This window comes from Nyctibius grandis, chromosome 6, assembly GCF_013368605.1.
Source record: "Nyctibius grandis isolate bNycGra1 chromosome 6, bNycGra1.pri, whole genome shotgun sequence".
In the NCBI taxonomy this organism is placed as follows: Eukaryota; Metazoa; Chordata; class Aves; order Nyctibiiformes; family Nyctibiidae; genus Nyctibius; species Nyctibius grandis.
In genome coordinates, this window is record NC_090663.1 from 64,053,614 (window position 1) to 64,077,937 (window position 24,324).

Genomic DNA, 24,324 nt, shown 5'->3' on the forward strand with positions numbered 1-24,324 from the left:
AAACTGCACTCCCCTGTGGTGACTGTAGATGTTTTGTAGCGTTTAGAAACCCGAGGATCTGAACCCGAGTTTTCCATGAGGCAAAAAACCGAACACCCTCTGCCGCCCACCGCCTCCGCTCAGGAGAGGAGAGCGGCTCTGAGGCTGGGGGAGGCGGGTGGGGGGGTGGCTCCTGCGCAGGCGCGACAACGGCCAGCGGCGGGGCGCGCGCGCAAAGCGACCGCCCTCTTTAGCGCGCAGCGGCCGGCGACCAATGGGGCGGGGGGAGGGGGCGTGGCCTGCGCGCTGCCTGCCGCCGGTCCGCGCGCGCAGCGGGAAGGCGCCGGAGGTTTGAAAGCGGGGGGGGGGGACGCGGTGCGGCGGCGGCGGCGTGGCAGGGTCCCGCGGCCGGGCTGGCTTCGTCCTCGTCGCGGCGGCCCGGGATGGCCTTGGTGAGAGAGCGCGGGCGCGGGGGAAGCGGGGAGAGGAGGGAGGGCGTGTTGGGGGCAGCGGCCGTTCCCTTCCGTGACTGCCGGGGCGCGGCGCTCTCCTCTGCGCTCCTGAGGGGCGGGCGGGCCCGTCCTTCCGCCCCTGGCGGCGCGGCGGGGCTCTGGGCGTCACCTGCTTCCCCCGGAGAAAAGCGGGGCCGGTGTTAGTGCTCTGCCCTCTCTTTTGGCCCCGGTTGCTGGCACAGGCACTTCTGCTCCGAGGGCTGGTCTGTCGGGAGCGCGGTTTCCCCGCGGCTGCCTGCGCTGCGCCCGCCGCTCGGCTCTGGAGACCCGCCTGTCACGTGTTGGCGTGCAACGAGCCAGTGACTTGTCTAGACGTGCTAGAGATGTACACGTCATCTGCCTCCCGCCGTCCTCTGTCAGAGGTACGCGGGGCGCTTAAGTTTTAAAAGCTATTTATGTGTACCGGGGTGTGAGCATTACAATAAACTGTTAAAAGCTCTTGTAGATCGGTTAGAGGAATTTTTAATTTTCTTGTATGAAAGGTTGCTTGCCAGTTGATTATACTGCGCTCCGCTACGAGGGGAAGAAGTTTAAGCCTGAGTGACTGATCGGCTGTGGAGTGTGGTTCTGCAGTGTTTCTGAAGTGGCGACACCTGATCAGTCGTTTTCCCGTGTGACCTAGAGTTTCTTCCTGCCATTTTAAGCTGATGTTGAAAATTTGCAGTGCAATAAATCCTTATGTGGTTTTGGTTATTTTTATTGCTAGAAGTAATATCCAAGGAGGAATCACAGAGAAGTGCAAAATAATGTCAGTATGGCAAATTTAGGAAAAATGTGCTGAATTCTGGTGTATTAGGACTAGGTAATCTCCATACTGCACATACACACTCTGTTCCAGTTTACACAAATGAAGAAGAGGTCATAATTGTTTTTCAGCTAAACATTTAGAATTTTTTTGAGACGTTTATTGTCACATTGGTGAAAAACTTCACTATAGCTCTTTATTTTTTTTTTTTTTTTATTTGCCTCCTCTTCCTGTTTTTATCCACTACAGTCTTTGCCTGTTCCCAGCTCGGTAGACTTTATTTAATTTGTTGGCACAGAAAGTAACGCTGATAATATGCTGTCATTTGAATTATTACTACTCAGTTGTGGTAATAGTTGACTGGAGTCACGTCTGCTATTCAAATGACTGGTTATACTCGAGGTTCAAGTATATGAAGAAATACTGGGAGTTAATCGAGACTTTAGTTTTACCATGGAACAGCTGATGTGCTTTCACTGCCTGTCAACGTGGTCTTCTTGCCTGTGATAAGTACAGGGTAAGAATCTCCATGTGAGCAGTTCTCACAAAGCTGTTTATGTGTTGCAAGGTTATGTCCTAGCTTGTGGTAGTTCATTCATTTTCCTTACTTAAAAGATTATATCTGTAGTCATCATAGAAATGTTAACCAAATTCTTAGATTCTCTGTGATTTCTGTCACGTAAGTCTTCTGTAAGTGTCTCTGACTTTAAATGCTTGATGGTTCTTGAGGAAAGCTGAATTTCTGGTAGTTGTTACAGGGCAACCCCTGTATCTACTGCGGTGTTCTAAGAAAAACAGGGCTGCAGTAACTCCCACTAGTTTCAGATGAATGCAGAATCCTCGAGACGTGCTTACACGAGAAACACACGAGGTTGGTCACTTGTTTGTTTTTCTGTCAAGTGTCACCATGCTTAGTAAAAATTGATTCTTATTTCTTCACAGAATCATTTTAAAAAAGGCTACAGAACAAGATTCTGCTATGGAGGAGGGTAATTTACATTTAAAATTTTATTCTTAGATACAATTGTTTGGAAAACTTATGTTGATTTTTGTCCGAGAGCTTAATGTCAGAACTATTTGCTGTATCTTGTTAAACTGATCATATGATGTTTCCCAAACTTCTTGTATTTTTTAGTGGTGGGAGGAGCAAATTGTACTGGGGGACAAAGCACCAAGGATTTCCTTTGTGTTCCTCTGCTGAGACAGCAGACTGTGGTGTTAGCTATACCTAAGCTACTCCTAACTAGGCTGCCTAGGCATGGAAGCAGTAGTCTGGGCAAACATTTTGCCTTTCAAGAGGTAGAGAAATGAAGCCCATTTAGAGTTCTACCTTATTTGGCCATTGCAGGTAAACGTTAGAGATGAGTTTGAGTATTTGCAGTGCTGTAGCTTTCTTTAAAAGCATGTCAGAAGTCCATAAGATTTTTGTTACTGGAATCCATTTTTAGACATGCATTTCAAGAGCTTACCCAATCTACCAAATTACCTGCTTTTAAAGGCATATAACAGTCATTATGGGAGAAATACTCCATGGCTTTTCTCTCATTATTTTGTTTTTTGATCAACATGGTCTGGCTAGTGGATCACTTCTGCCATTTTCATTTGTCCTGAGGAGGTTTGAAATAGTAATCCAAGCAACTGAGCTGTTCGCTTGCTTACAGATTTCATACCTTGAGGCAATTCTTGCTGCTGAAACTTTTGTAGAAGCACAGAATAACTGTGGATAAGTGCTAGAAAGAGAAGCAGAGGGTGACTTCTTGTATGAAGGGATAGGTGTGCAGCCTACACGTTCCATTTCTGTGTCTGCTGAGACTGGATCACTGTGCAGGCAACATTACTTGAGGACTGATTTTTTTTAAAAATGTATTTATTTCAAGTGAGAATCTCTATTCACCCCAAAGCTTTTTTACCTGAGGGCTGTTGCAGTAGTTGTATGTTTCCTTTTATGTAGAGAGATATATCTTCATTCTCATCATATTCTGTGACAGTGGGGCTTTTTCTCATGGAATCCTTATTCAGACAAGTTTCTTTGCAGATATCTGTGCATGGAAATGGTAGGGAAAATTAATGTTAAAGTTGGGACTAGTGGAAATAATAATCTAAAATATTAAGTAGTAAGAACTTTACTAGTTTTATATTGTTGGGATAGGAACATTTAGTATTTTTGATTGAAAATATTTTTTTCCCCTCTTCTTTCTAGAAATAAGATTGATGTACAGCCAGGTCAAAACGTACTGAAACTCATACAGGATTGTTTCGAAAGTAAGCTTTTATTTGGTGTTCTGCTTAATTTGCTGGTTAAAGAAAAAAATTGTTTCTTCCTTGTATTATATTTTGTGGTAAATAAATAGAAATGAAAAATAGAGATAAAATGGTGTGTTGGATCTATGTGGTGGGGCTTTGACAGTGGGGAGTGGCTCCTGTGAGAAGCTGCTAGAAGCTTCCCCAGCTCCAAGACAGACCCGCCTCTGGCCAAGGCCAAGCCCGTCAGCGATGGTGGTAGTGCCTCTGTGATAACATATTTAGGACGTGGAAAAAAAGAAACTGCTAGAAGAGCTGCAGTGGAGAGCGAACTGAGCGAAACCCCCATTCTCTCTCCCCCTGTGCTGCTGGCGGGGAGGAGGTGGAGAAATCGGGAGCAAAGTAGCTTGAGCCTGGGAAGAAGGGAGGGATGGGGGAAGGTGTTTTTATGACCTGTTTTTTTTCCTCGTTATCCTGCTCTGATTTGATTGGTAACAAATTAAATTGACTTTTTTTTCCCTAAAGTTGAGTCTGTTTTGCCCATGACCATAACTGGTGAGTGATCCCTCCCTGTCCTTGTCTGGACCCATGAGCTTTTCATTATATTTTCTCCTCCCCATCCCACCGCGTGGGGGGGGGGGGGGAGGGGAGGAATCAGCAAGTGGTCATGTGGTGCTTAGTTGCTGGCTGGGCCTAAACCATGACAAATGGATAAAAATGAAGTCTCACAGTCTTTAAAAGCACCCCCTTCCCAACCACTTAAAACTGTGTCTTAGCTGTCTTATAAAGATAATCTTTTTTCCAAGTAGCTCATTTCTTTCTTGTTTGGATTTACGTGATCTTAATGAGCCTTAGCAACTTGTTAAAATAAATGAAACCTGGACGATTCCAAGAATCTCGTATTTATAGGTTTTTCTTCTAGGTTGTGACAGTGATCTTACAATAAGCTCTCCAAGTGCAACTCGTTGTTCAACTCCTGTTGTCAGAAATGAGAAGAGGACTTCAATACAGAGGCAAAAGGTAAGTTAGTTATGGCCATGTCACAACGTGGCATTGGATGCAGTTTCACTTGGGTACAAGTTTCGTTCTGTAGGATTTAGTTTTGTGTGACTGTTGAATGAATAAGCTACATACATCACTTGTATATAGGCTATAATTTAACCTTCTGTAGTAGTTGTTGGTAATATTTTTTCTTAGTTTGTTGTGCTCTAATAGTAAGTATTCTATAACTAGATTTATTTAATAGCTTATTTTCTTGTTTTTTTGCTAATGAAACCTTTTTCAGATTTTTTGTCCAGGATAGTTAAATTTCTCATGATCTCAGGTTGAAGCACGCTGCCTTATATGATGGTGATGGTATGGTTTTCTTGGACTCCATCAGGGTTGGTTTCAGTCACTTTGCCAGCTATATGGACACAGTTCTTAGTTATCCGATGGACAGTGAAACTGAAAGATGATTCTTGTATAAAAGCAGCTTGTTGACTCCTGATAAACAGTTTTCTGTGAAATTATTTTGTGTATCTGTAACTTTGTTGAAGAGTGGGAACAAGTTGAAGGACTTGTTAATGTGCTGAGAGAATGATGCCAATAATCTAGTTTGTATATTTAGTTTTAATATTTTGATTCTAGTAGTTTTTTGTAAAAATAGGGTATTCTATTAATGGTGTTGATGAGAACAGGCAACCTTTAATGATGGTGTTTGTTTACTTTAGTCTGATGTTAGAATACTGTGTAATCTCAAAGTAATTCTTGCAAAACCACAGTCTGACTTAATAAAGGAGAATTAAATTGTTTAAATTAATTCATTCTAGTGAAAAGAATAAATAGCTTGTCTGTGGACTAGCAGGATGTCTGTTCAAAGCTGCAAATTGATTTTTACTGTACACACTGTTTTACCTGTTGTTTGAAATTTACAGTTAGTGTTAGAAAGTCTTACGTGATAGAAGATGGAAGTGTGTAGTTAAAATAGAACTGTGCTTCAAATGAGTAAGAATTAAGGGAAGGAAATGATACTGTGTTCTGTAGAAGTTTATATTTCTGACAAAATACTTCTGCTTTATCAAATATTTCACTTTGTCTTGTTATTCGTTGACTATGACAGCCAAAGGCAGGGTTAACTGACTCTGTGAAAAGAGCCTGTGATTCTGCAGAGCCCTTACCTACATCACCGCTAAAAACAGTCAGAAGCAGAGGTTGGTAGCACTATTATTGAATTAAGGTTTTTTTGATAACTATTTCTTGGGATTTTGTAAGGTTTTGAGTAGAAGAGTTAAACTTGTTCTATATATGTGGCAGGATGGTCACATGAATCACCCCTGAAGCCTGCAGTACGTGATTACGTAGCTGATTCTAAAAAAAACAAGACTCCTGTGTCTGAAAGAGAAACAAATAATATATTAAAAGATGTTGAAGCACTATGCAAAAGTCCTGCGGTGTGTTCGGATCCTGAGGATGATCATGGGTCTGTTGGATCACCTCTTCTTGTGGAGGAAGCAAAAAGTTCTGTACATATGTAAGTAGAGCTGAATGTGTTGGTGGTGTCATGTCACCCTCCATCCATTAGGGTAAATTAACACAGTGGTTTCAATCATTTATGAGTTTGGATTGTGAACACAAAAAATAATTCCAAGCTTTTTAGAAAATTTCCATATCTGGGTTTAGAAAGGGCAGAATTGTTTTTTATTAAATATTCTGGTGATAAAGGTTAATTCCCAAAACTGCAGTACTCAAGTGCAGGAAGCCTGTCAGAGTAGATTTGAACTCCTTTTTCGCAGGAAAGTGCCCCAAATTATCAGCTTCTCAGATAGTCTGGACTTTTTCAGTGAATCCTCTTGACAGTGTTGACCTTAAAAGTTAACAACAAATTTGTTAAAGCAGAGATGAGCAGTCAGCGTTCCTCTGGCTCTGAACGTACACATTTTATACAAAGTAGAACAACTTCAGTTGTGATCATTATCTCTCCTCTTTGGAAAATTTGAAGCTCAGCTGCAATAGTGGCCAGTGGTCCCAGCCACGGTTCTGCTTTCCTGTCGGACTGAATCTCTCAGGTAGAGCATAGAGAGGGACTGACATTGATCCCATTGACTCCCATTGATGGAGTGAGATTGGGAAGAGAGTGCACCTAGGGTCTAGGAAACCTGACAATTTCTGAAGCACATTCTCCTAAAATTAGGAATTTGTCTTGCTGAGCAACCTTCACTTTGATCAAGAGTCACAAGCTGACCCCATGTTGCCTCATTGATGTGGACACTTGCTACTATGCTGGGAAGTAGTACTGCTAACCTATGTTCCAGCAAATTACCAAACGGAAGCTCATTCATAGGAAGTGAGATACTGTCAGCAGGAGAAAATGAGAGCATCTGTCCATCCACACAATACTTTAATGTGCACTCAGGATTTATAGCATCATACTTGAATGCTGTTTCTCACACATAGGTTACATTTTGATGACCAAAATACTCCTGCTGCAGTGAAGAGCCACGTGGACGTTGAAAATTTGGAAGGACCTCAGGCTGGGAGAGATGAGCAGGTTGTTCTCGTTCAAGGAACAGAACGTATTGCTATGTCTTCTGTACAGAAAGAGAAGTCTTTCTCTTCAGTGGTCTTAGCAGCTGTAGCAACAGGAACGCTTGGAAAAAGGTTTGTTTTGAGGCTTAATATGGAACGTAATTTGCTGGTAAAATAACCCAGTCCTGAGCACTGGAGCAACATCCTTTTATCTATAAACATGGTCTGGGAGAATGTTTTGGGATAGTACAACATTACTGAAAAATACCACTTGAGAAAGGGTTTGAATAGTTGTTTCAAAGTTTTGTGTTGTTAGGATTTAACAGTGCTGTTGCTTTTGTCTGCCGGTAAAATAGTATGTAGCTGTTGAATAGTGTTTCAGATTGAACCTGAGATGTTTTGATAGGTAGGCTGGAGGATTCATGAAAACCTTATGTGATTCTGAAGTTAACAGTGATCAAGCAGTTTTTTTCAGACCTAATATGAATCTGACTTGTTAGATAGGAGGTTAACTATCTAGCATCTGAGAAATAATGAAGTGTGAATATGAGGCTAAAGCAAGAAGCAGGCCTTGTGCTCTTTTGGGGAGCTAAAGGGCAATGAATGATAAACTTCATAATAATTTTTTCCTGCCAATGATGTGAATACTTTGTCCCTCCTTTCTTTAGGTATTCAGCTTCAGTATCACCGCCATCACCTCCTCCTGTGAAAGATCAAGATATAGAAACAGAAAATGAATGTGAATTTTTAATTGATGAATCTGATGATGCATCTTTTAATTCTTGGTTTTCAATACCCCGTAAGAACAAAAAACCAAAAAAAGATGGCTCTGTTTCTAAATCTCAGCCCTCTGAAAAGGAGAAGACAGAGAGTAAGAAAGGCAAGAACAGAAAAGTACAGGTTGAAGCACTTAATAAGCAGAAAATGGATGATTTGGATGTCAGAGTACATGACTTCAAAGGAGCATCAGATCCAGTCTCTAACAGTGAAGGAAAGGCCCTTAAATCTCAAAGGCAAAACAGTACTCATATGGGTAAGTTATTTAACAGGTCTTCACACTTCTCCTTCCAGGTCACATTACTAGATTTTTTGGTGGTGATTTATTGGGAAATAAGGATAAAGTAGATGAGGGACATTAATGGATTCCTAATTGATGTTTCAGTTGCACAGTTAGGTTTGGGTGTATACAAGGCAGTGAGACAGAGTGTCTTCACTCTTTTTTTTTTTTTTTTCTTTTTCTCTTCCCCTAGCCCTTCCTATTAGGACATTAAAAATTAAGTTAGCAGTCCTGTCGTTTCTTATGAGCAGACCAAGAAAGTAGGTACCCACAAGCTTTTGCTCCTCCCTCCGTAGAAAGGAGGTTAAGATACATGCTTTGAACTGGAGTGGAGCAGTTTTTAGGAGCTACTTGAGAAGGGATTTGTGACAGGAAGCACTGAAAACTGGGAGGCAGATTGAATGTAACATTTCTGCTGTTTTTTTCTGCTAGGAAATACTGGAAGTACACCAAAAATTCTGTTTTGAATTTTTCGTATACTGTAATTCAGAGAAAGCCTTGTTTTAACCATCAGGGAAAAAGTCTGCTTTTGTGATACTTTTTTTTTTTTATTCTTTGGTTTATTTTTATGCGTTCAGATGTCAGATATATCTTCAGGTTTAATGGGAAAAGATATTAATATTGAAGTGTTTTGTGTATTGATAGGAATGACTAAAAGGGACGCACTTGGGCAAGGCTCTCCAAACGAGAAAAAGGACACATCCTGGAAACCAGAAGCTGAAGAACTGATGCTGTCACTGTCTGGGTTGGAAACAAAACCATCTGATGCAGAACAACGTAAAACAAGGGTGATGCCAAATGAGGATTCTCCTGTGCCCCCAGCTGAGCATCAGCAAGAGCGGACTGTGTCTCCAAAAAAGAATCTCAAGTCTTCCAAGTATCTGCAGTCAGCTTCAAAAGCTTCTCAGCATTTAGTTCACAAGAAACAAACTGCTAAGCAGAAACTTCCAAAAGATACAGGAGCTAAGAGACTGGCAGAAAGTCCAAGGAAGCAGCTTAAAAAATCTGGCAAGAAAAGTAGTAATAAAAAGCCACAGTTACAAAGAGAGGAGAGTTCTGACAATGAACCTGGTGAAGAAGAGCTTAAAGGAGAGCCTGTAAAATTGAATGAGGTGTTTACCTCACCCCTGCATCAGAAGTCAGAGACTTATGTGATTCAGAAGTTGACTAAGTCTGAAAAGCCTAAAAATGTATTGCACACATTGGAATCACTTGGTGGTGCAAATAACAAAACTCCTGTGAAAGCACTACAGAATCTCATAGACAGTGTGAAGAATTTTGAAAAGAAACAATTGTCACCTAAGTCGTCAAGGAAGATACCCAAAAAGATTCATTGCAGAACCAGTTCGGGTGTTTGCTCAAACCCTGAGGACACTGAGTCTCAGATGGATTCTGACAGCTATTCTGTACAGGACACGGCAATTAAAAAACAGAAGTTATCAGATGTGAAAATAAAAAGTAACAAAAGAAAACGTAACACGCAACATGGACTACGGTAAGCTTTTTATGTAATTCCTTACAAGCATGGTATAACTTGGTAGATAATTAAACACATCTTGTTGACTTTTAAGCGGTAATGGCCCAATTGAACTATGTGGCAGTTTCAGACTGGTTGAATAGCTAATAGAGAAACCAAGTGGTGTAACCAACATCCTGTTCTCCAAGGTGGGTGCCAAGTCTAGTATCTGCTTCTACATAAGGAAACTTCTGCTGGAATTTTTAAAGTGTTTTTTTGAGACTTGAGTAGCAGATCCAGGTTAAAAACAAAACAAAGACAAAAAAAGACACACATGCACACACAACCCCTCCATCTGTAGAATAACTTCACTGTCAGGTTTGTTAGTTGGTTTATAAATTGAGAAAATACAGTGTTTAATTATTCAGCTATATTTATTTTTGTGGAAGTATCTTTACTAATGATTGGTAATCAAAAGAGAAAGTTTCTTTAACCAGTCTAATTGAATTTTTAATCACTTCTTTGCATTACTTTTTAAAGTTTTTTTTAAAAATGCCTTTGTTATGGTTCTGTTTGGTATGTAAATTTACTGACCTACAGGTTCCTTTCAGTAAGTAAAATTGACTTAACAGTAAATGTAATAATAATTTTTTCTCTTCTAGAGATTCCTTGGCAGCTGAGAATGCTATGAATTGTGAAAGGTAATTTCCTGAGTCGTCTGTAAAACTTGCATTTAACCTCACTTCTGCCCCACTGAGACAAAAGAGCTGTCTGTTACTACTACTGCATTCCGTGTTCTACTAGTGAAGAACCTAGTAGAAAAGGGATCATGATTCATGCCTGAGGTGTTTAAATACCATGCTAATACAGTTAATAAACTAATAAAATTCTTCTTCCTGTCATGAACGAGGGATCATACTAAGTTTCTTGCCTTTAGGGATTTCCTTTCCTTTTAGGCTTGCTTCCACATTAGTGTGTGATTTTTGAACAGAAATACCAGTGCTCCTAGAACTAATAACAACTGTACTAAGAAACTTAATGCTAAGTAGGATATAGAACTGTATCTACAATCCAGATTCTTGTTTGTGCACGTAGATATGCACATATTTTCTCCTTCATAGGACAGGAACTTAATAACAAAGCAAATAAGATGTCAGACTGTGATTTTATTAAATTCTTATGTTGTAATTCTACTGAATTTTTTTTTTTTTAAGTGAGCCTACTGCACACTTAATTGGACAAATTTGTAGTGTAGGTTTGCTAATCTAGCATGGAAATGCATCTTTTGGAGTTTAGGTGGATCACAGCCGAATTTCATGGGTATGGTAAAAGCAGTGAAGCACAGCCACAGACTGGGGAAGGAGGAAACGTTAGGGGTACTAATGCTAAGGTTGTAAGTGAAGTCCTGTTATAAGTGATTTGATTGCTAGAGAATCTGTGGTGGCGTTACATACGTGTTAATTATTGTCATTTTGTGGGGGAGATTTTATGACAGAATACATATTACAAATTAACAATTACAAACTATTTAAAATAAAGAAATGGATTTCTTTAAAGCACTTCTCTACACATGGTCTCTGGAGAATTGTTTGAAAGGTAACGCTACAGAAGAGAAGGTCTGTTTCTTCTGGAAGGGAGAAAAAAGAAAAGTTAGAAGATTTTTAGGGAACCTGTTTAGAGAGAAGGTGTGAACACTAGTTTGTCTGCCTGATGATCAAGTAGAGGAGCAATTGATGAATTTTAGACCTGTGATTCCTAAATAGCAGCCACTTGCTTCAGTCTCTAATCGGTACAGACAGATGTTTAGAAGGAAAAAAACCTGAAAAAAACTTAAACTTGCTATTCTTAGTAGTTCTGTAATGTTCCTTTGACGTTTAACATATTCAAGCAGGGGTATTTTTTTTTTTCCTTTGAAGTGGGCCTATTCTAGAACATTGTGATAAATTTGCTTCCAGAAGTAAGTCTTCTGAACAGGATGATACATGTTCAGGTAATGTTTAAAGTTGGTATTTTCTTGCATTTTATGTATAAGCTTCTTATAAGCTGTAATTGATGGTATAGCAATTTCTGTTGTATTGTGCTTGTTCAGAATAAGAAATGCAGATTGTATTGGCTGTGGTCACATTTCTGCTCAAGTACATGATCCAGTATGCCAGCTTTATGCTGTGTTATCTTTGGAAAGGCAAGCACTACATGGTTTGGCATCAAGCCTACCAGGATAAAGTTATCCTTCCAAAATACTTTGAACAAGTTTTTTAGACTCAGTTTGTACCAGTTTGGTGTGTTGCCATGTGATGGCACTATGTACAATCACTTCAGGCCACTCTAGACCAAATTGTACAGCCTTATGGAATTGTGGCCCGTTTGCATAAAAATATTTTGATTTTCTTTTAAAGTTTCCTTACACAAGTTGCACATATTGTGATAACGAATATGACCCTTGGGGATAGAAGGTCTTTTTGTTGGTATTTTAGAGCCAGTTGTGAAGATTAGTAGTTCATACAATGCCTTCTTCAGAGACCTAGTTTGGTGTGCGTTCTGGTAAGAACTTTGTTCTAAAGTTAGGCTTGAGTGGTATAAAGCTGAATTACCTTGCACTTTGATCAATAAAATTATATGTGTAGTTATAATTTGCCCATGTTTGTTTTATCAGAGGGGTGGGTCTGAGGAATATTTACTTGAATGTATAGTTTTCATGTAATTTTCAAGCTTACACTGTTTCAAAACTAATTACATATACTGTTTATCTACATTGGGTTCCATGTATGTTTAAAGAAAAAAGTGATAGTGAGAACACTAGCATTGGGACTTCTGCTTGTATTACCTTTGGTTGCTTCTAGTGGGTATATTGAATAAAAGGAATAATAGATGTTTATAGTGGTGGTTTTTTGAATGTATTTTCAGATAATTCTGAAGACTTGTATTGTCAATTAAAAGAACTGTTGTCAGACAAGACAGCAAGGCATAAAATAGGTAAGATTATTTTAAAATATCTTAATCTAAGTGCATAAATACATATACATTTCCAATTTGATGTAAACTTTGCTGGAAAACACCTAGAAATGGGTTCGTATGTTAGTAAGTATTTACAGATAAGGCTTGTTAGTTCTTCAGGGTACTATAGCCCAGCTCTAATTTTTAAGTTACTTTTAAAAATGTCTAGGGTTTCTTTTTTTATTGCTATATTCAACAGTTATCCTTTTAACTGTCACATTTCCATTTTTTTTATTCAATATTGAGTCAAGACACTGCTTACAGTTCAGTGAGAACAGTAAGAGTTTGAATTAGTTTTACACAGTGTAACTGAGGGTGCAAATAACATGCGTTCTGTGATGGTCTGAGTCCAGATAGGATGGAACAATGGTCATGCATTCGATTGTAGTCCCATACTAGTCTGTTTGTATTGGTTTTTTATTCCCTTTATTATTATTTTATGCACAACACTATAGTTGTCTACCTTCAAAAACTTGTTTCAGGAAGTTTTATTTACCATTTTTATTTTTAGCATGTAAATATTATTGACTAATTTAAAGGGCTTTTATTCTTTCTTACAAACAGTAAAATATCAAATCTTACTGTATTCATATATGGCAGCTTAGAAAACTTTAAAGTTGAGACACTGCAGTCGGTAAATCTGAAGATAAATATCTGAGAAATCTTGGAAACATGTGGGGTTTCTGTTGGCAGAAGTGCTGTTCTTCTGGACATTGGAGATGGGACTTAGGAATATGGAAGAGGAGGGGCTGCTTATGCAGTCTCCATTACTCTCCTTTTGCCATAACCAAGTCAGTGCCTTTCCACTGTGCTAATGAAATCCCTCAGATTTAGGCCGGGTTCCTAGTCTTTGTCGAGAGCTTTGTCTTCACAGTTGTAGCACGTTTCCTGTTCCTTGTGCTTGAGCCCCTAATGTCCATATCTCAGTGATTCATTAAGATCTATAGAATGAAATCTAATGTAAAGGCAGCATGGTGACTTTTTAAGAAAAAGTACAGTGAAATACTGATGTATGCAAAAGAAGGCTTTTGGAATACTTGATTCCCTTTTCCTGTCATGATAGCAATGTGATATAAATACCAGCTGGGAAGTGCTGACCCCTTGATGCAGAACAACAGGAAAGGATATTTAATGTTTTCCATTTCTGAATTTTCCTTTCATACTTACTGTGAATGATTTCATCCTTTAAATTAGTAATGCCTTCCAACACACCTAACGTTCGTCGGACAAAAAGGATACGACTGAGACCTCTGGAATATTGGCGAGGCGAGCGTGTAAACTATACGATGAGGCCTTCAGGTATTGATTCCAAAATACCTATTTGCTTTCTCCTGACAGGGCAGTAAAGAGAACTCTGTGGGTTGATCTTGTGCCATGAAAGCTTTGAGACGCTTACTATTTGGTAATTTTTTAAAAAAGTAGATTTATGGTCTTCAGCTATTTAGTCATCTTTCCATGTAGTCTTTTTCTCTCCTGATACTCCTGTGTTGGCTGGAAATGGAATCAGCAAAGCATGTTAAGTACCCTTAAGTGCCTCAACGGTTTAGGGAAGAACAAAATGGTTTCTCCCTACTAGTACTTACATCAAAGACTCTGTATAATACCAGAAAAAGAGACAATCCACTGGATCATTCATTCAAGCATTTTTCTTTGTGTGAAGATTGTTCTCCAGAGCAGATAACTAATATTTTATCCAGTCCCTGTGTTAAATACTGTAAGTGATAGAATGTATCTTGTTCTCAGGGATTTTTTGTGACAATTCAGCCTAATTTGGTCCTTTCCTAGTTAATTAGTCTACTTGAAAATAGTATTTCTTTGTGTCCCTAAAATTGCTATTTTGTCTTAAAAATTGACTTTCATGTCATGGCTTTCTGAAATGTTCTTTGACTGAAATATGATCAAGTTCTTTTCAGAAAGTCTCAAGTTGCATTGCACTCCAAAATACTTGATGTTGAAAAGCTTTTTGGTTTGTTCTGGCTTTCTAAATCTGTCTGAAAAGTTCAGCATCAAGGAAATAGATTCTCAACTGAAATAACTGTTAGTTGTGCAAGTCTGTATTCTTGTAAAATTTTTATGAGTTAGTGAACTTTTTTTAACTTTCTTTTGTTTCAGGAGGGCTTGTGATTAGTGGAATAGTGTGCCCAGAAACAGAACCTCACAGGAAGATTAGACAGAGGAAGGGTGGTCACAAGCAGAAAAGAGATGAAACAAGTATGAACATAGACTTTTCTTCTTTTGATATTTGGAAAAAAAAAAAGTCTGTAATCAAATACTCTATTGCTGTAAGATTTTTCTCCTGTAAAAACTTGATTCTCTCTCTGGGTGAAAATAATTTTAAAATGAAATGTGTTAATGTGATCTGATGTGGAAGAATCTGTTCTTACTGTATCTATAGCAATGCTGTATAATCTCATTGTAAAAGCTTTAACTTCTCAGCATTAGAAAGGAAGAAATACAGGACATATCCAGAAGTGTGAAGGCAACCCTTGCCTTTAAAGCAGGGGGTGAAGAAAATAAGCTATGCTTCTGTCCGTGTTCAGCTAATTGATGAATGATGCTAAAGTGTTTAGTTTCATAATGCACAGTTAAGGTATAAAAACTTCTGGTCATTTTACTGATACCTGTAATACCGAATCTGAAAAGGCAGCATATGGTGTCAACAGAGTTTTAAGGTACTGTAGGTTAAATACAAAAACATAATAAGGTAGGTGAAGAGAGAGCTTTAGGAACAGTGCATAAAATCAGTAAAAGTGGGCAATAAATCTATGTTTAAACAAACAGGAACAGGAAGCTTGCTAGAAGCTCTATGGCCAATAGGTAGTAAATGTGTAGGTAGCACTCAGAAAAGGGAGATAGAATCAAAATCCAAAAGCCAAATTATTTTTGCTGTGCTCTCTGTGGAAGATGTTTTGATGCTAAAGAACCTTTCTGCATGGGGACTGTCTAGAACTTTTGTTTGAGACTGAAACATTTCTACGTGAAGTTATAGAACAAATAAAACAAATGCTAACAAACATGGAAAATGCCATATGGTCCTGACACAGTTCTAAAACTGTGAGGTTTTTCAGGGCTGAAATAATCATTAGAGAAATAAGAAAGAAGACAGTCAGATTTTCTAGAGTGTTGCATGTAAATTATAACATTTTTTAATAAAATCCTTACCTCAAAAAGAAAATAGTAGGACTAGAGAAGGTTCAGAGAAAGCTTGTCAGAAACATGGAAGGACTTCTGTACAAGAAGCAATTACATGGTGAAGGCTCCTCAGCCCTGAAGAGAATGCTGTGGAGGTATGAGAAAGACCTATAAAATCACAAGCGGCATGGAGAATGGGAATAGAAATAAATTGTGGTTTGTTTTGTTGGGGTTTTTTGTTCGTTTTTAAACACAAGAACTAGAAGGTGTAGAAGGAAGATAGTGAGAGCTGGGGTTTTCAAACAAAATAAGGTGGCTCTTCTCACTGTGTTCTCCGTGCCCCAGAATACTCTGGATAAAAATGTTTTGTAGAGTCAAGGCAAGAACTAGATAAATTCACAGAAGACTTAACAGTTAATAGCTCTAAAGTTCCACCATGTTACAGGTGGAAAGTATTCTATGGAAGTGCCATTGCTCTATTGTAGCATTTCTGAGGATGGAAGGGGTACCTGCTTTTGGCCATTGATGGGAGACAGCATCCTGGTATCAATCTTTGATCTAAGTGCAGTTTATGTTTTGATATAAATCATCTGCAGTCCATGTGAACCTGAGCTGGTAGTGACTGTTCGTACTGTGTCTTACAAGAATTATTGGTTGCTTTAGGTGTGTTTGAACTGTCTTCCAGAAGTGGTGGATTTCCTTTTAATAGACATTCATGCTGAGAGATAATCTTTCATTAGCATCCTTGCATTTTAAGTGATGCATATAAGGACCGTCAGCTGAGTAGAATTCCTAGGACAAATTCCTAAATTTTATTGATACAATAAAAATTCTGTGGTTATAGCTATAGAGTTGCACCTGTTGCTGCTTCTTTTTATAGAGAGATGGTTATGTTGGAACAAAGCTATTTCAAACTCAGTAACTTTCTTGCTACCCGTGGCTGTCTTGACGTAAGAGTATTTAAGCAGCCACGAGTGCCTATAAAGTGCTATAGCTTGTCTTTAATGTCTTTGTTCTGACTGCATTTAAAGAAATGTTCTGTGCACTGTGGAGCTAAAATTGTCTGCTTAAGAGAGTTCTGCAAGAGAGCTTTGGGATATTTATTCTGTTGTGAACATTCTCCAGCGTCTCTTTGCTATTTGAAAAGCGCAAGGTTGTCATCAACTCTTAGGCTATTTTCTTCTCTGGAAAAATCCTTTTTATTATAGAAATAGTTCTGTGATCTACAACATATAGTTAGATTCCTGTAATGGTATTTCTTGAGAAAAGGAAAATGGAACATGTGCTTATTCTATTGAACACTTTATCTCTTAAGTCTCCTGATACCCATCAGCAGTAGGTAAAAGGAAAAAACCTGTTCTTCATACTTCATCATGTATTTTATATCCTCTCTTAATATCCTCTCAGCATCTGTTGCTAGAAAAGCACTTCTCTTAAAATGCAGATACTTTTGAATAAATACTGTCATTAATAGCATAGGATAAATAGTTGGCATTCCCCTGGAAAATTCTTTAGGATTTAGAGACTCTTTATCTGTTACACGCAGAAACAATTCCAATGAAAATTACGTTTTCAAAGAATTGTTATGGATGGTTTATGTAGATGGTTTCCTTTGAAGAAAGTTTATTCAGTCTGTTTAGTCATTTAATAAAACAAATTTAAGTACTTATGTGTGAAATCTAAAATTGTGGGAAAGTTGTGGTTAAATGATTAAGTTTTTAAAATGTAGAGTGATTATTTTTCTGGTTTTGTTTTGTTTTTTTTTTTGTCTCCTCAGGAAGTGAGATACCTGCAAATTTGGATCACAGCCTAGCTGATACTTCTAAGCCAACCATTGTACTGGACCCTGAAACAAATGAGGAAGTACTTCTAGGTGAGTTGAGGGGACAAGGGCCTTTCTGAATTATGTAGTAAGTGTTTAGACTGATAAGAAAAAAAACTGTTCATGCCACATTGGACATAAAAAGGTGAGCTGTTGAAATACTCGTTGCTCTTCTGGAGAAAATTCTGATGGAGACACAAAAAGTGTCCTGATTTTTCAGCTAAATACTGAGTCTAGCTCTTGGGGATGTTGCACTGAAACAATATGTAATGCAAATGATGTAATAAGTAGTTACTGAGCAAGTAACAAGACTAATTATTGTTAGCATTAATGTTAATCTCCTGGACTTTTTTTGTAGAATGTATTAACACTGAAAGCAATCACTCATGCTTCTTTGAAGATGAATCAGTAGAAATATATAAAAATTTGAATACATCTGCTTTTGCCACTGGTAGACTGATTTTGAAACCTCTTAAAGAAAAGGGACACCAGTTTGTCCACATGGATACAATAGTAAGTATGCTTTTTTCTTTTTTTTATAAAATGAACTATGTAAACAGAAAATCTTAGAATGGTTAGAAGTAGCATACGAAGTTGACAGGTTTTTCTGGTTTTTTTTTCCCCCTATAATGCAAATAAATACAGGAAACATTAATGAATCATTTCAGTTATGAAACCAAGTTACAACCAAAGGAACTTGCTAGAGGTACTTTACATGCACGTTGCCCTGCTTTGCTTCACGTTAAATCTGTATGTCCATGTATGCTTACTGTCTGGATCTTGCAGGCAAGATAGAAATATCAGATAAATAAAATTGGCCCCCATCCCCCTTTTAAGTTGTGCATCTTATTTTTCATCAGGGTGGGGAAAAAGGGATTGCAGCTCTGCTGGCTTACTTGAGTTTTGATCTTTGTTACAACATGTATGCAAAACAAAGAGTATGTTTTCTTGGATAACTTTCTTAAATGTTTGCAAAGGAAACATTGCTAATCTTAGAACCCTTTGGCTTTCATTAAGGCTTTCTATGTTATCCACGGCAAAATTATTGTTACCTTACATAAGACATCATATTATCTGACTACAGGGGACTTCTTCTATGTTCCAGCAGGTAAGTACATGTGTTTAAAAACCAGTTTGTTGGAGACTGATGAGACTGATTTAGCATGCTAGAAAGCAAAATTGAGCTGAATGATGGGAAGAGATAAGTTTGAGTAGAGAGTGGGAAAGTGTAAGGTTATGAAGAAAGGAATGCGACCCAACACTGGATGTGGGCTGATGACCTAACCTTTGAATGCAGTGACACAAACACTGCTTGTTTATGTGAGTTGGCCTCAAAGTTTTTGATGATACTACCAAGTTGTAAGAGTGAATTTCTCTTGGTATTCTAGTTCTGTCCCTAGCTATAGTGTTGGGGAAACTTCACAGACAGCTTAATGTAGTGGTAGTTAATATAATTGTTTTGGTCGCCATCTGTTTGCTGGTTTTTCTACATAAAATTATGAAAATCCATTTGGATCAGTTCACCAGATTTTACATTTTGTGCTGGATAAACAGAAGGTGCAGAATGTCTTGTTGAATGGGTTGTAACTTCATGTGGGTTGTTGAGAATTCAGACACTTCTGATTTTGCCCTTCTGAGATAAAAGTGGAACGAATTCCATGTGGGAAGCTGCCCTTCAGTGGGTAAGACAGTACTCAGAGTTTGTGGTAGGTGTAAAGCAGACTGTTCATGAAGCTCTAGAGAGCTTTTGTACAGCTTTCTTGTGAAGAGGCTATGTTAGAAAATGACAAGCTACCACTTGTTTTTCAATTAACTTTTCACCATGACATCCTGATTGAACAATCATTGTTCAATTAATGCTTGGTGCTTTGAAGCTTTTTTTGTGGTGTTTGTTTTAATCTTAAAAGTTTAGGGGTCTGCAGAGACAATTTTGTAGTTTGCTTTTTGGGAAAGGAGGTTATATAAACTGCTGAAAGTTCTGTATGGCCATAAGGATCTATACTTCATTTATATACATCCTCGCAGCTAACTTGAGGAAGTGTGGTCTGGATGATCGAGTAGTGAGGTGGATTGTGAACTGGCTGAAGGAAAGAAGCCAGAGAGTGGTGGTCAATGGGACAGAGCCTAGGTGGAGTCCTGTATCTAGTGGAGTCCCTCAAGGATCAGTGCTGTGACCAGTACTATTCAATATGTTCATTAATGACTTGGATGAGGGAATAGAGTGCACTGTTAGCAAGTTCGCTGATGACACCAAACTGGGAGGAGTGGCTGACACACTGGAAGGCTGCGCAGCCATTCAGAGGGACCTAGACAGGCTGGAGAGTTGGGCGGGGAGAAATTTAATGAAGGGCAAGTGTAGAGTCCTGCATCTGGGCAAGAACAACCCCATGTACCAGTATAAGTTGGGGACAGACATGTTGGAGAGCAGCGTAGGGGAAAGGGACCTGGGGGTCCTAGTGGACAGCAGGATGACCATGAGCCAGCAGTGTGCCCTTGTGGCCAAGAGGCCAACGGCATCCTGGGGTGTATTAGAAGGGGTGTAGTTAGTAAGTCAAGAGAGGTTCTCCTCCCCCTCTACTCTGCCCTGGTGAGGCTGCATCTGGAATATTGTGTCTGGTCCTGGGCCCCTCAGTTCAGAAGGACAGGGAACTGCTAGAGAGAGTCCAGCGCAGAGCCACGAAGATGATTAAGGGAGTGGAACATCTCCCTTATGAGGAGAGGCTGAGGGAGCTGGGTGTCTTTAGCTTGGAGAAGAGGAGACTGAGGGGTGACCTCATTAATGTTTATAAATATGTAAAGGGCAAGTGTCATGAGGATGGAGCCAGGCTCTTCTCAGTGACATCCCTTGACAGGACAAGGGGCAATGGGTGCAAGCTGGAACACAGGAGGTTCCACATAAATATGAGGAAAAACTTCTTTACAGTGAGGGTAACTGAACACTGGAACAGGCTGCCCAGAGAGGTTGTGGAGTCTCCTTCTCTGGAGACATTCAAAACCCGCCTGGACGCGTTCCTGTGTGATATGATCTAGGCAATCCTGCTCCGGCAGGGGAATTGGACTAGATGATCTTTCGAGGTCCCTTCCAATCCCTAACATTCTGTGATTCTGTGATTCATTTCCATTCTTCCCTGCTTCTTAATGGCCTGTCTCAGTATGCCTGGATGGGTGATCTCTTTCTAATTCATCAAGTGTGGCTGTATATGAATGGGGGGATGTTGCTCATTCCTGACATTCAGTGCCTTTTAGTTTTTTCTATATTTGTGGTCGTGTTAGTATGCAAATCCCAAGTGAAGATCTGCAAGTAAGTTTCCATGTGCAGTTTTTATTGAGATTTTCCGTAGGAATAAATGAAAGTAAATTCAGTCACCTTAAAGTTTTCTTGTGGGTTTTGGAAGCTGAGAGCTCAAGCCTACATACTTTTCAGTAAAAAACTTCTCAGCAAAGATGCACTTTATTCTTCCCACAGGTTAAGATAGATGACGCTAGCTGTATTCCTTGTTATCTCTTTGAAATGCAATGACGTGCCTGTAAGAGTGGCATCCTAGATTAGGGGCTAATATTCCTTCTGTTAAAATATATGAAATAAAAATACATTTGACTGGAGACAGGATAGGGCTTCAAAAATGCTAGTGGCTTCTAAAGAAAACTTTCTTTGTTTTTATTTGTAGGAAATGGATATAACATACGTAATCTTCTGAACGAAGAAAGTGTTCTTCTCTTCACACAACTCAAAAGAGACAGGTGAAGAACTTTGTGCAGGAAAGTTTGCTGAAACACTTCTCAAACTCTTGTATGTTTTGAAGTTCTTTTTACATACAAAAAGTGTTTGAGTGTGCCCAGCTTAACATTACAAATTGATACAGAGCAGCTGAAATCAACGTAGGAAGAGTTCAGAACAAAACCAGAAGAACCTCAGTAGTTTGCTGTCAAACTGTGACATTCTGTGATTCTGTGATTCTGTGAAACTGAAATGACATACTGAAGGGCTTCACTCTGCATCAGTTACTGTTCTTGTGTCATTCAAGGACAGAAAGATATATGTATAAAATTTGTGGCTAAAGCATATTGTTGTTCCAAATAGTATTTATATGCCAAATCTCCCTAAAGATGCTTAGCACTTGAAAAAATGTTGACATGTTCAGCTAACATCTGATAGTCTTAATGTCTGTCTGGTACAAGCCGATTAGAACAATCTCTATTTAAATGTAGGACCATGCTGTTCCCATTCCTGTAATTGTTGTCTAGGAGATGGGCTGCTGGAATGCTTGTGTGCTGGGGTCCGACCTTCTTCTAATATGTTAATGACAGGCGTTTCTTCGTTGTCTAGCAGATGTATGATTAGTGCCTCAAATTAGAATTGTAGAATGGGAGCGCTTAAGTCGGAGCTTATTGGTTGTATCTTTTATATGGAAGCTATGGCTTGATTAGGTCTGAACGTTGTGGATAGATTTATTTTGTGTAACAGCGATAGGTCATTGTCGAATTACTGTAATGTCTCCTTTTGTTTTACTTGCTGTGTTCCTGGATAATAATGAGGACCTTTGGGAAAACTGTAATTATACTTTGTGCTCCAGAAGTCAAGTCTAGACAGCAGATGGTATACATAGCATTTGTCTCCCAAGCTCTTCAAGGTTCCTTCTGGCTGAAGATAAGGATAAACTACAGCTATTCTGCTAGGGTGCTTTCGCTCCATGATCACTGCTATTCTTGAAGAGAAGGAGATAGGGAAAATTGAATTGGAATCGTAAACTTTTAAGGACTTGAGGATTGATTATTGACCTTGTAAACAGTCTTGGCCATGATCTTTATGCTAAATCTAGAGTATACGTTAAAGTAGGAAAGATGAATTTGCTTTAGTGCTTCCCTTAAGCTTTCAGCTGCCAGCTAGCTTAGTGTGTCTGTGAAAGGGCTTGAACACCAAGATTACCATGCATCTGTGAAAGACCCTTTAGATAGAGGAATCTGAGATATTTTTTTTTTATCATTCTCTTTCAAGCAGTAGTTTCTATGATTAGTGCATATATAGACTGACAGTGGAAATACTTAATAGAAGTTATGTGGCATCTTTGCATTCATGGCTAGGTCATGCTTAACACTGAGAAGATTAAACAAGAATGTGCCTACTGCCATTTATCTCTTCCTCTGTCTAGATACGAACTACTTGCTGCCGAAGTTCAGACTGCACAGAAGGACCTTTTATTTTCTTTTTTTCCCAGCCTCAACTTTTGTAAGCAGTTTAAGAGTTAAAATTAAAAAAAAAAGGCATTTAGTTACAGCTGATAATAATTTGATGTTTTTCTAAATTTTGGGCTTGGGTTGGTCTCTTCAAGGTCAGTGAGATTCAAATATTGTCCCTTCTGTGTTGGAGCCATGCCAGCTACCAGATGGGCACACATGCTCTCTACACTGCTTGAGGGGATCCCACCCACTAAAATGTTTAGTTTGTAAGTCTTTCAACTCCTCAGGCCAGCAGAGGTCTGGAAATTTGCCACTTGGAAAAGAGTACAGGGCTAGCATTAGACCAAAGATCCTCTGCTCCTTGCCTAGTCATGTCTCCCAGTGGTCAGGGCATGGATGTGGTGGTCTCTGAGCTCAACAGCTCATTGGTTCCAGCTGAAAGTTGGAACAAGACCACTTCTCAGTTGTGTTAAAGGCCAGGGAGTTCAGAAGGAAGATACCCTGCAAATTTTTTTCTGCATTACCTGTCTGCAGATTGGGTAGCAGAAGGATACTTTGTTAAGGGGTTAGTGAACATGTGTGGACTGTGGAGTTCATGGCCCTAAAGGAAGGTGTGGATGTGTGTTGTCACAGAGCTTAAGGCAGCCTGCTGCTTTCCAGCAACATGTTCTAGTTTGGTGGGTTCAGATTAGGGGTGATTCATTGCCCTTGTTGTATCAGGCACCGATGTGTCTTCTGCCACTGCACTATGCTCCAACTTGGCAGCAAGGTTTTGAGTGGATTTTCTTGTGGGTCATGAGTAAATGGTGAGAAATCTGTCCTTCAGAATGTTTTCTTAAGCAGAAGTAACACGTGTGCAGACCTTTTCCTGACACAGGCTGGAAAGTGGCAGATATTTAAGTGCAGGTTCGAGGTCAGCATGCCATGAATACCTGTTTGTATTTTCCTAATTCTGTGGCTGGGAGTGTCAACAGAATAGGGTGGATTTGGTAAAGTATGTAACTTCTTAGGCTGGATGGTTTTGTTCCTCCCTGGCTCGTCAGTTTCTTGGGAGAAACATCCTGTATAGTTTACAGAGAACATGTTCTAGTTGGACTACATCTCAAAATGTTTGTGGGTTTGTTTTGTTTTGTAAGTAGCAAAATAAATTCTGCCAAGCAACAATTCCACTATTTGTCACTAGATGGGGCTTCAAGCACGGCTGTTAGTCCTTGATGGCACCTGTTTAGTAGGGTTTGGTTTTTGAAAGGGAGGAAGAAGAGTAAGTTACAGATGGAGATAAATTCAGTTGAATTCTGTTGCAAGATGTAAATCAGTTTCCATTAAGAGTTGGCACTGAACCTTGCTAAGTTCATTCTGTTAGCACATATGCTGTACTCGTTGCAGCCACTTGCTCGAAGTCGTTTTTGAAAACATTAGTGCACAGCAGGAGTTGAGTTGAGCTAGGTTGTTCACCGTTTGTCTGGATTGCATTTTAAATTTTTTTCTTCAGCTTGACACTTGTAAAAAACTTGCTGCTGTATCCTTAGCCTGAATGTGGTGTGAGGAGGTGCAGGAGAATGTTCTAAGTTCCAGGACTCCTGTGGGTGCTGAGTTGTGCAGTGTGGCAAACAAGAATCGGTTGTTAGTCAGAAGAAGTAGCTGATGTTTCACCTCTGCCTGGTCTTGCTTTGGCTCCCGCTTCCTACAGTTTTGTGTACG

The 24,324-nt window shown here is 39.3% G+C and overlaps 1 protein-coding gene across 2 annotated transcripts in view; it reads left to right on the forward strand.

Moving 5' to 3' along the window:
* Nucleotides 1-354: 354 nt before the first annotated feature.
* CENPC (centromere protein C) overlaps nt 355-24,324 on the forward strand; it is a 30,963-nt gene continuing 6,993 nt past the window's right edge. The window contains exons 1-18 of one of the 2 annotated variants that reach the window (XM_068403650.1): nt 355-431; nt 2,179-2,225; nt 3,437-3,498; nt 4,400-4,497; nt 5,579-5,669; nt 5,773-5,989; nt 6,913-7,116; nt 7,653-8,017; nt 8,687-9,536; nt 10,160-10,198; nt 11,414-11,487; nt 12,402-12,470; nt 13,686-13,790; nt 14,604-14,702; nt 17,401-17,496; nt 17,804-17,958; nt 18,463-18,553; nt 21,114-21,235. In XM_068403650.1, the coding sequence (XP_068259751.1) occupies nt 423-431; nt 2,179-2,225; nt 3,437-3,498; nt 4,400-4,497; nt 5,579-5,669; nt 5,773-5,989; nt 6,913-7,116; nt 7,653-8,017; nt 8,687-9,536; nt 10,160-10,198; nt 11,414-11,487; nt 12,402-12,470; nt 13,686-13,790; nt 14,604-14,702; nt 17,401-17,496; nt 17,804-17,958; nt 18,463-18,553; nt 21,114-21,190 (2,748 nt within the window). In that variant the 5' untranslated portion in view covers nt 355-422 and the 3' untranslated portion in view covers nt 21,191-21,235. The remainder of the gene's footprint in view (nt 432-2,178; nt 2,226-3,436; nt 3,499-4,399; nt 4,498-5,578; nt 5,670-5,772; nt 5,990-6,912; nt 7,117-7,652; nt 8,018-8,686; nt 9,537-10,159; nt 10,199-11,413; nt 11,488-12,401; nt 12,471-13,685; nt 13,791-14,603; nt 14,703-17,400; nt 17,497-17,803; nt 17,959-18,462; nt 18,554-21,113; nt 21,236-24,324) is intronic. The other variant, XM_068403648.1, reaches the window with a different exon arrangement.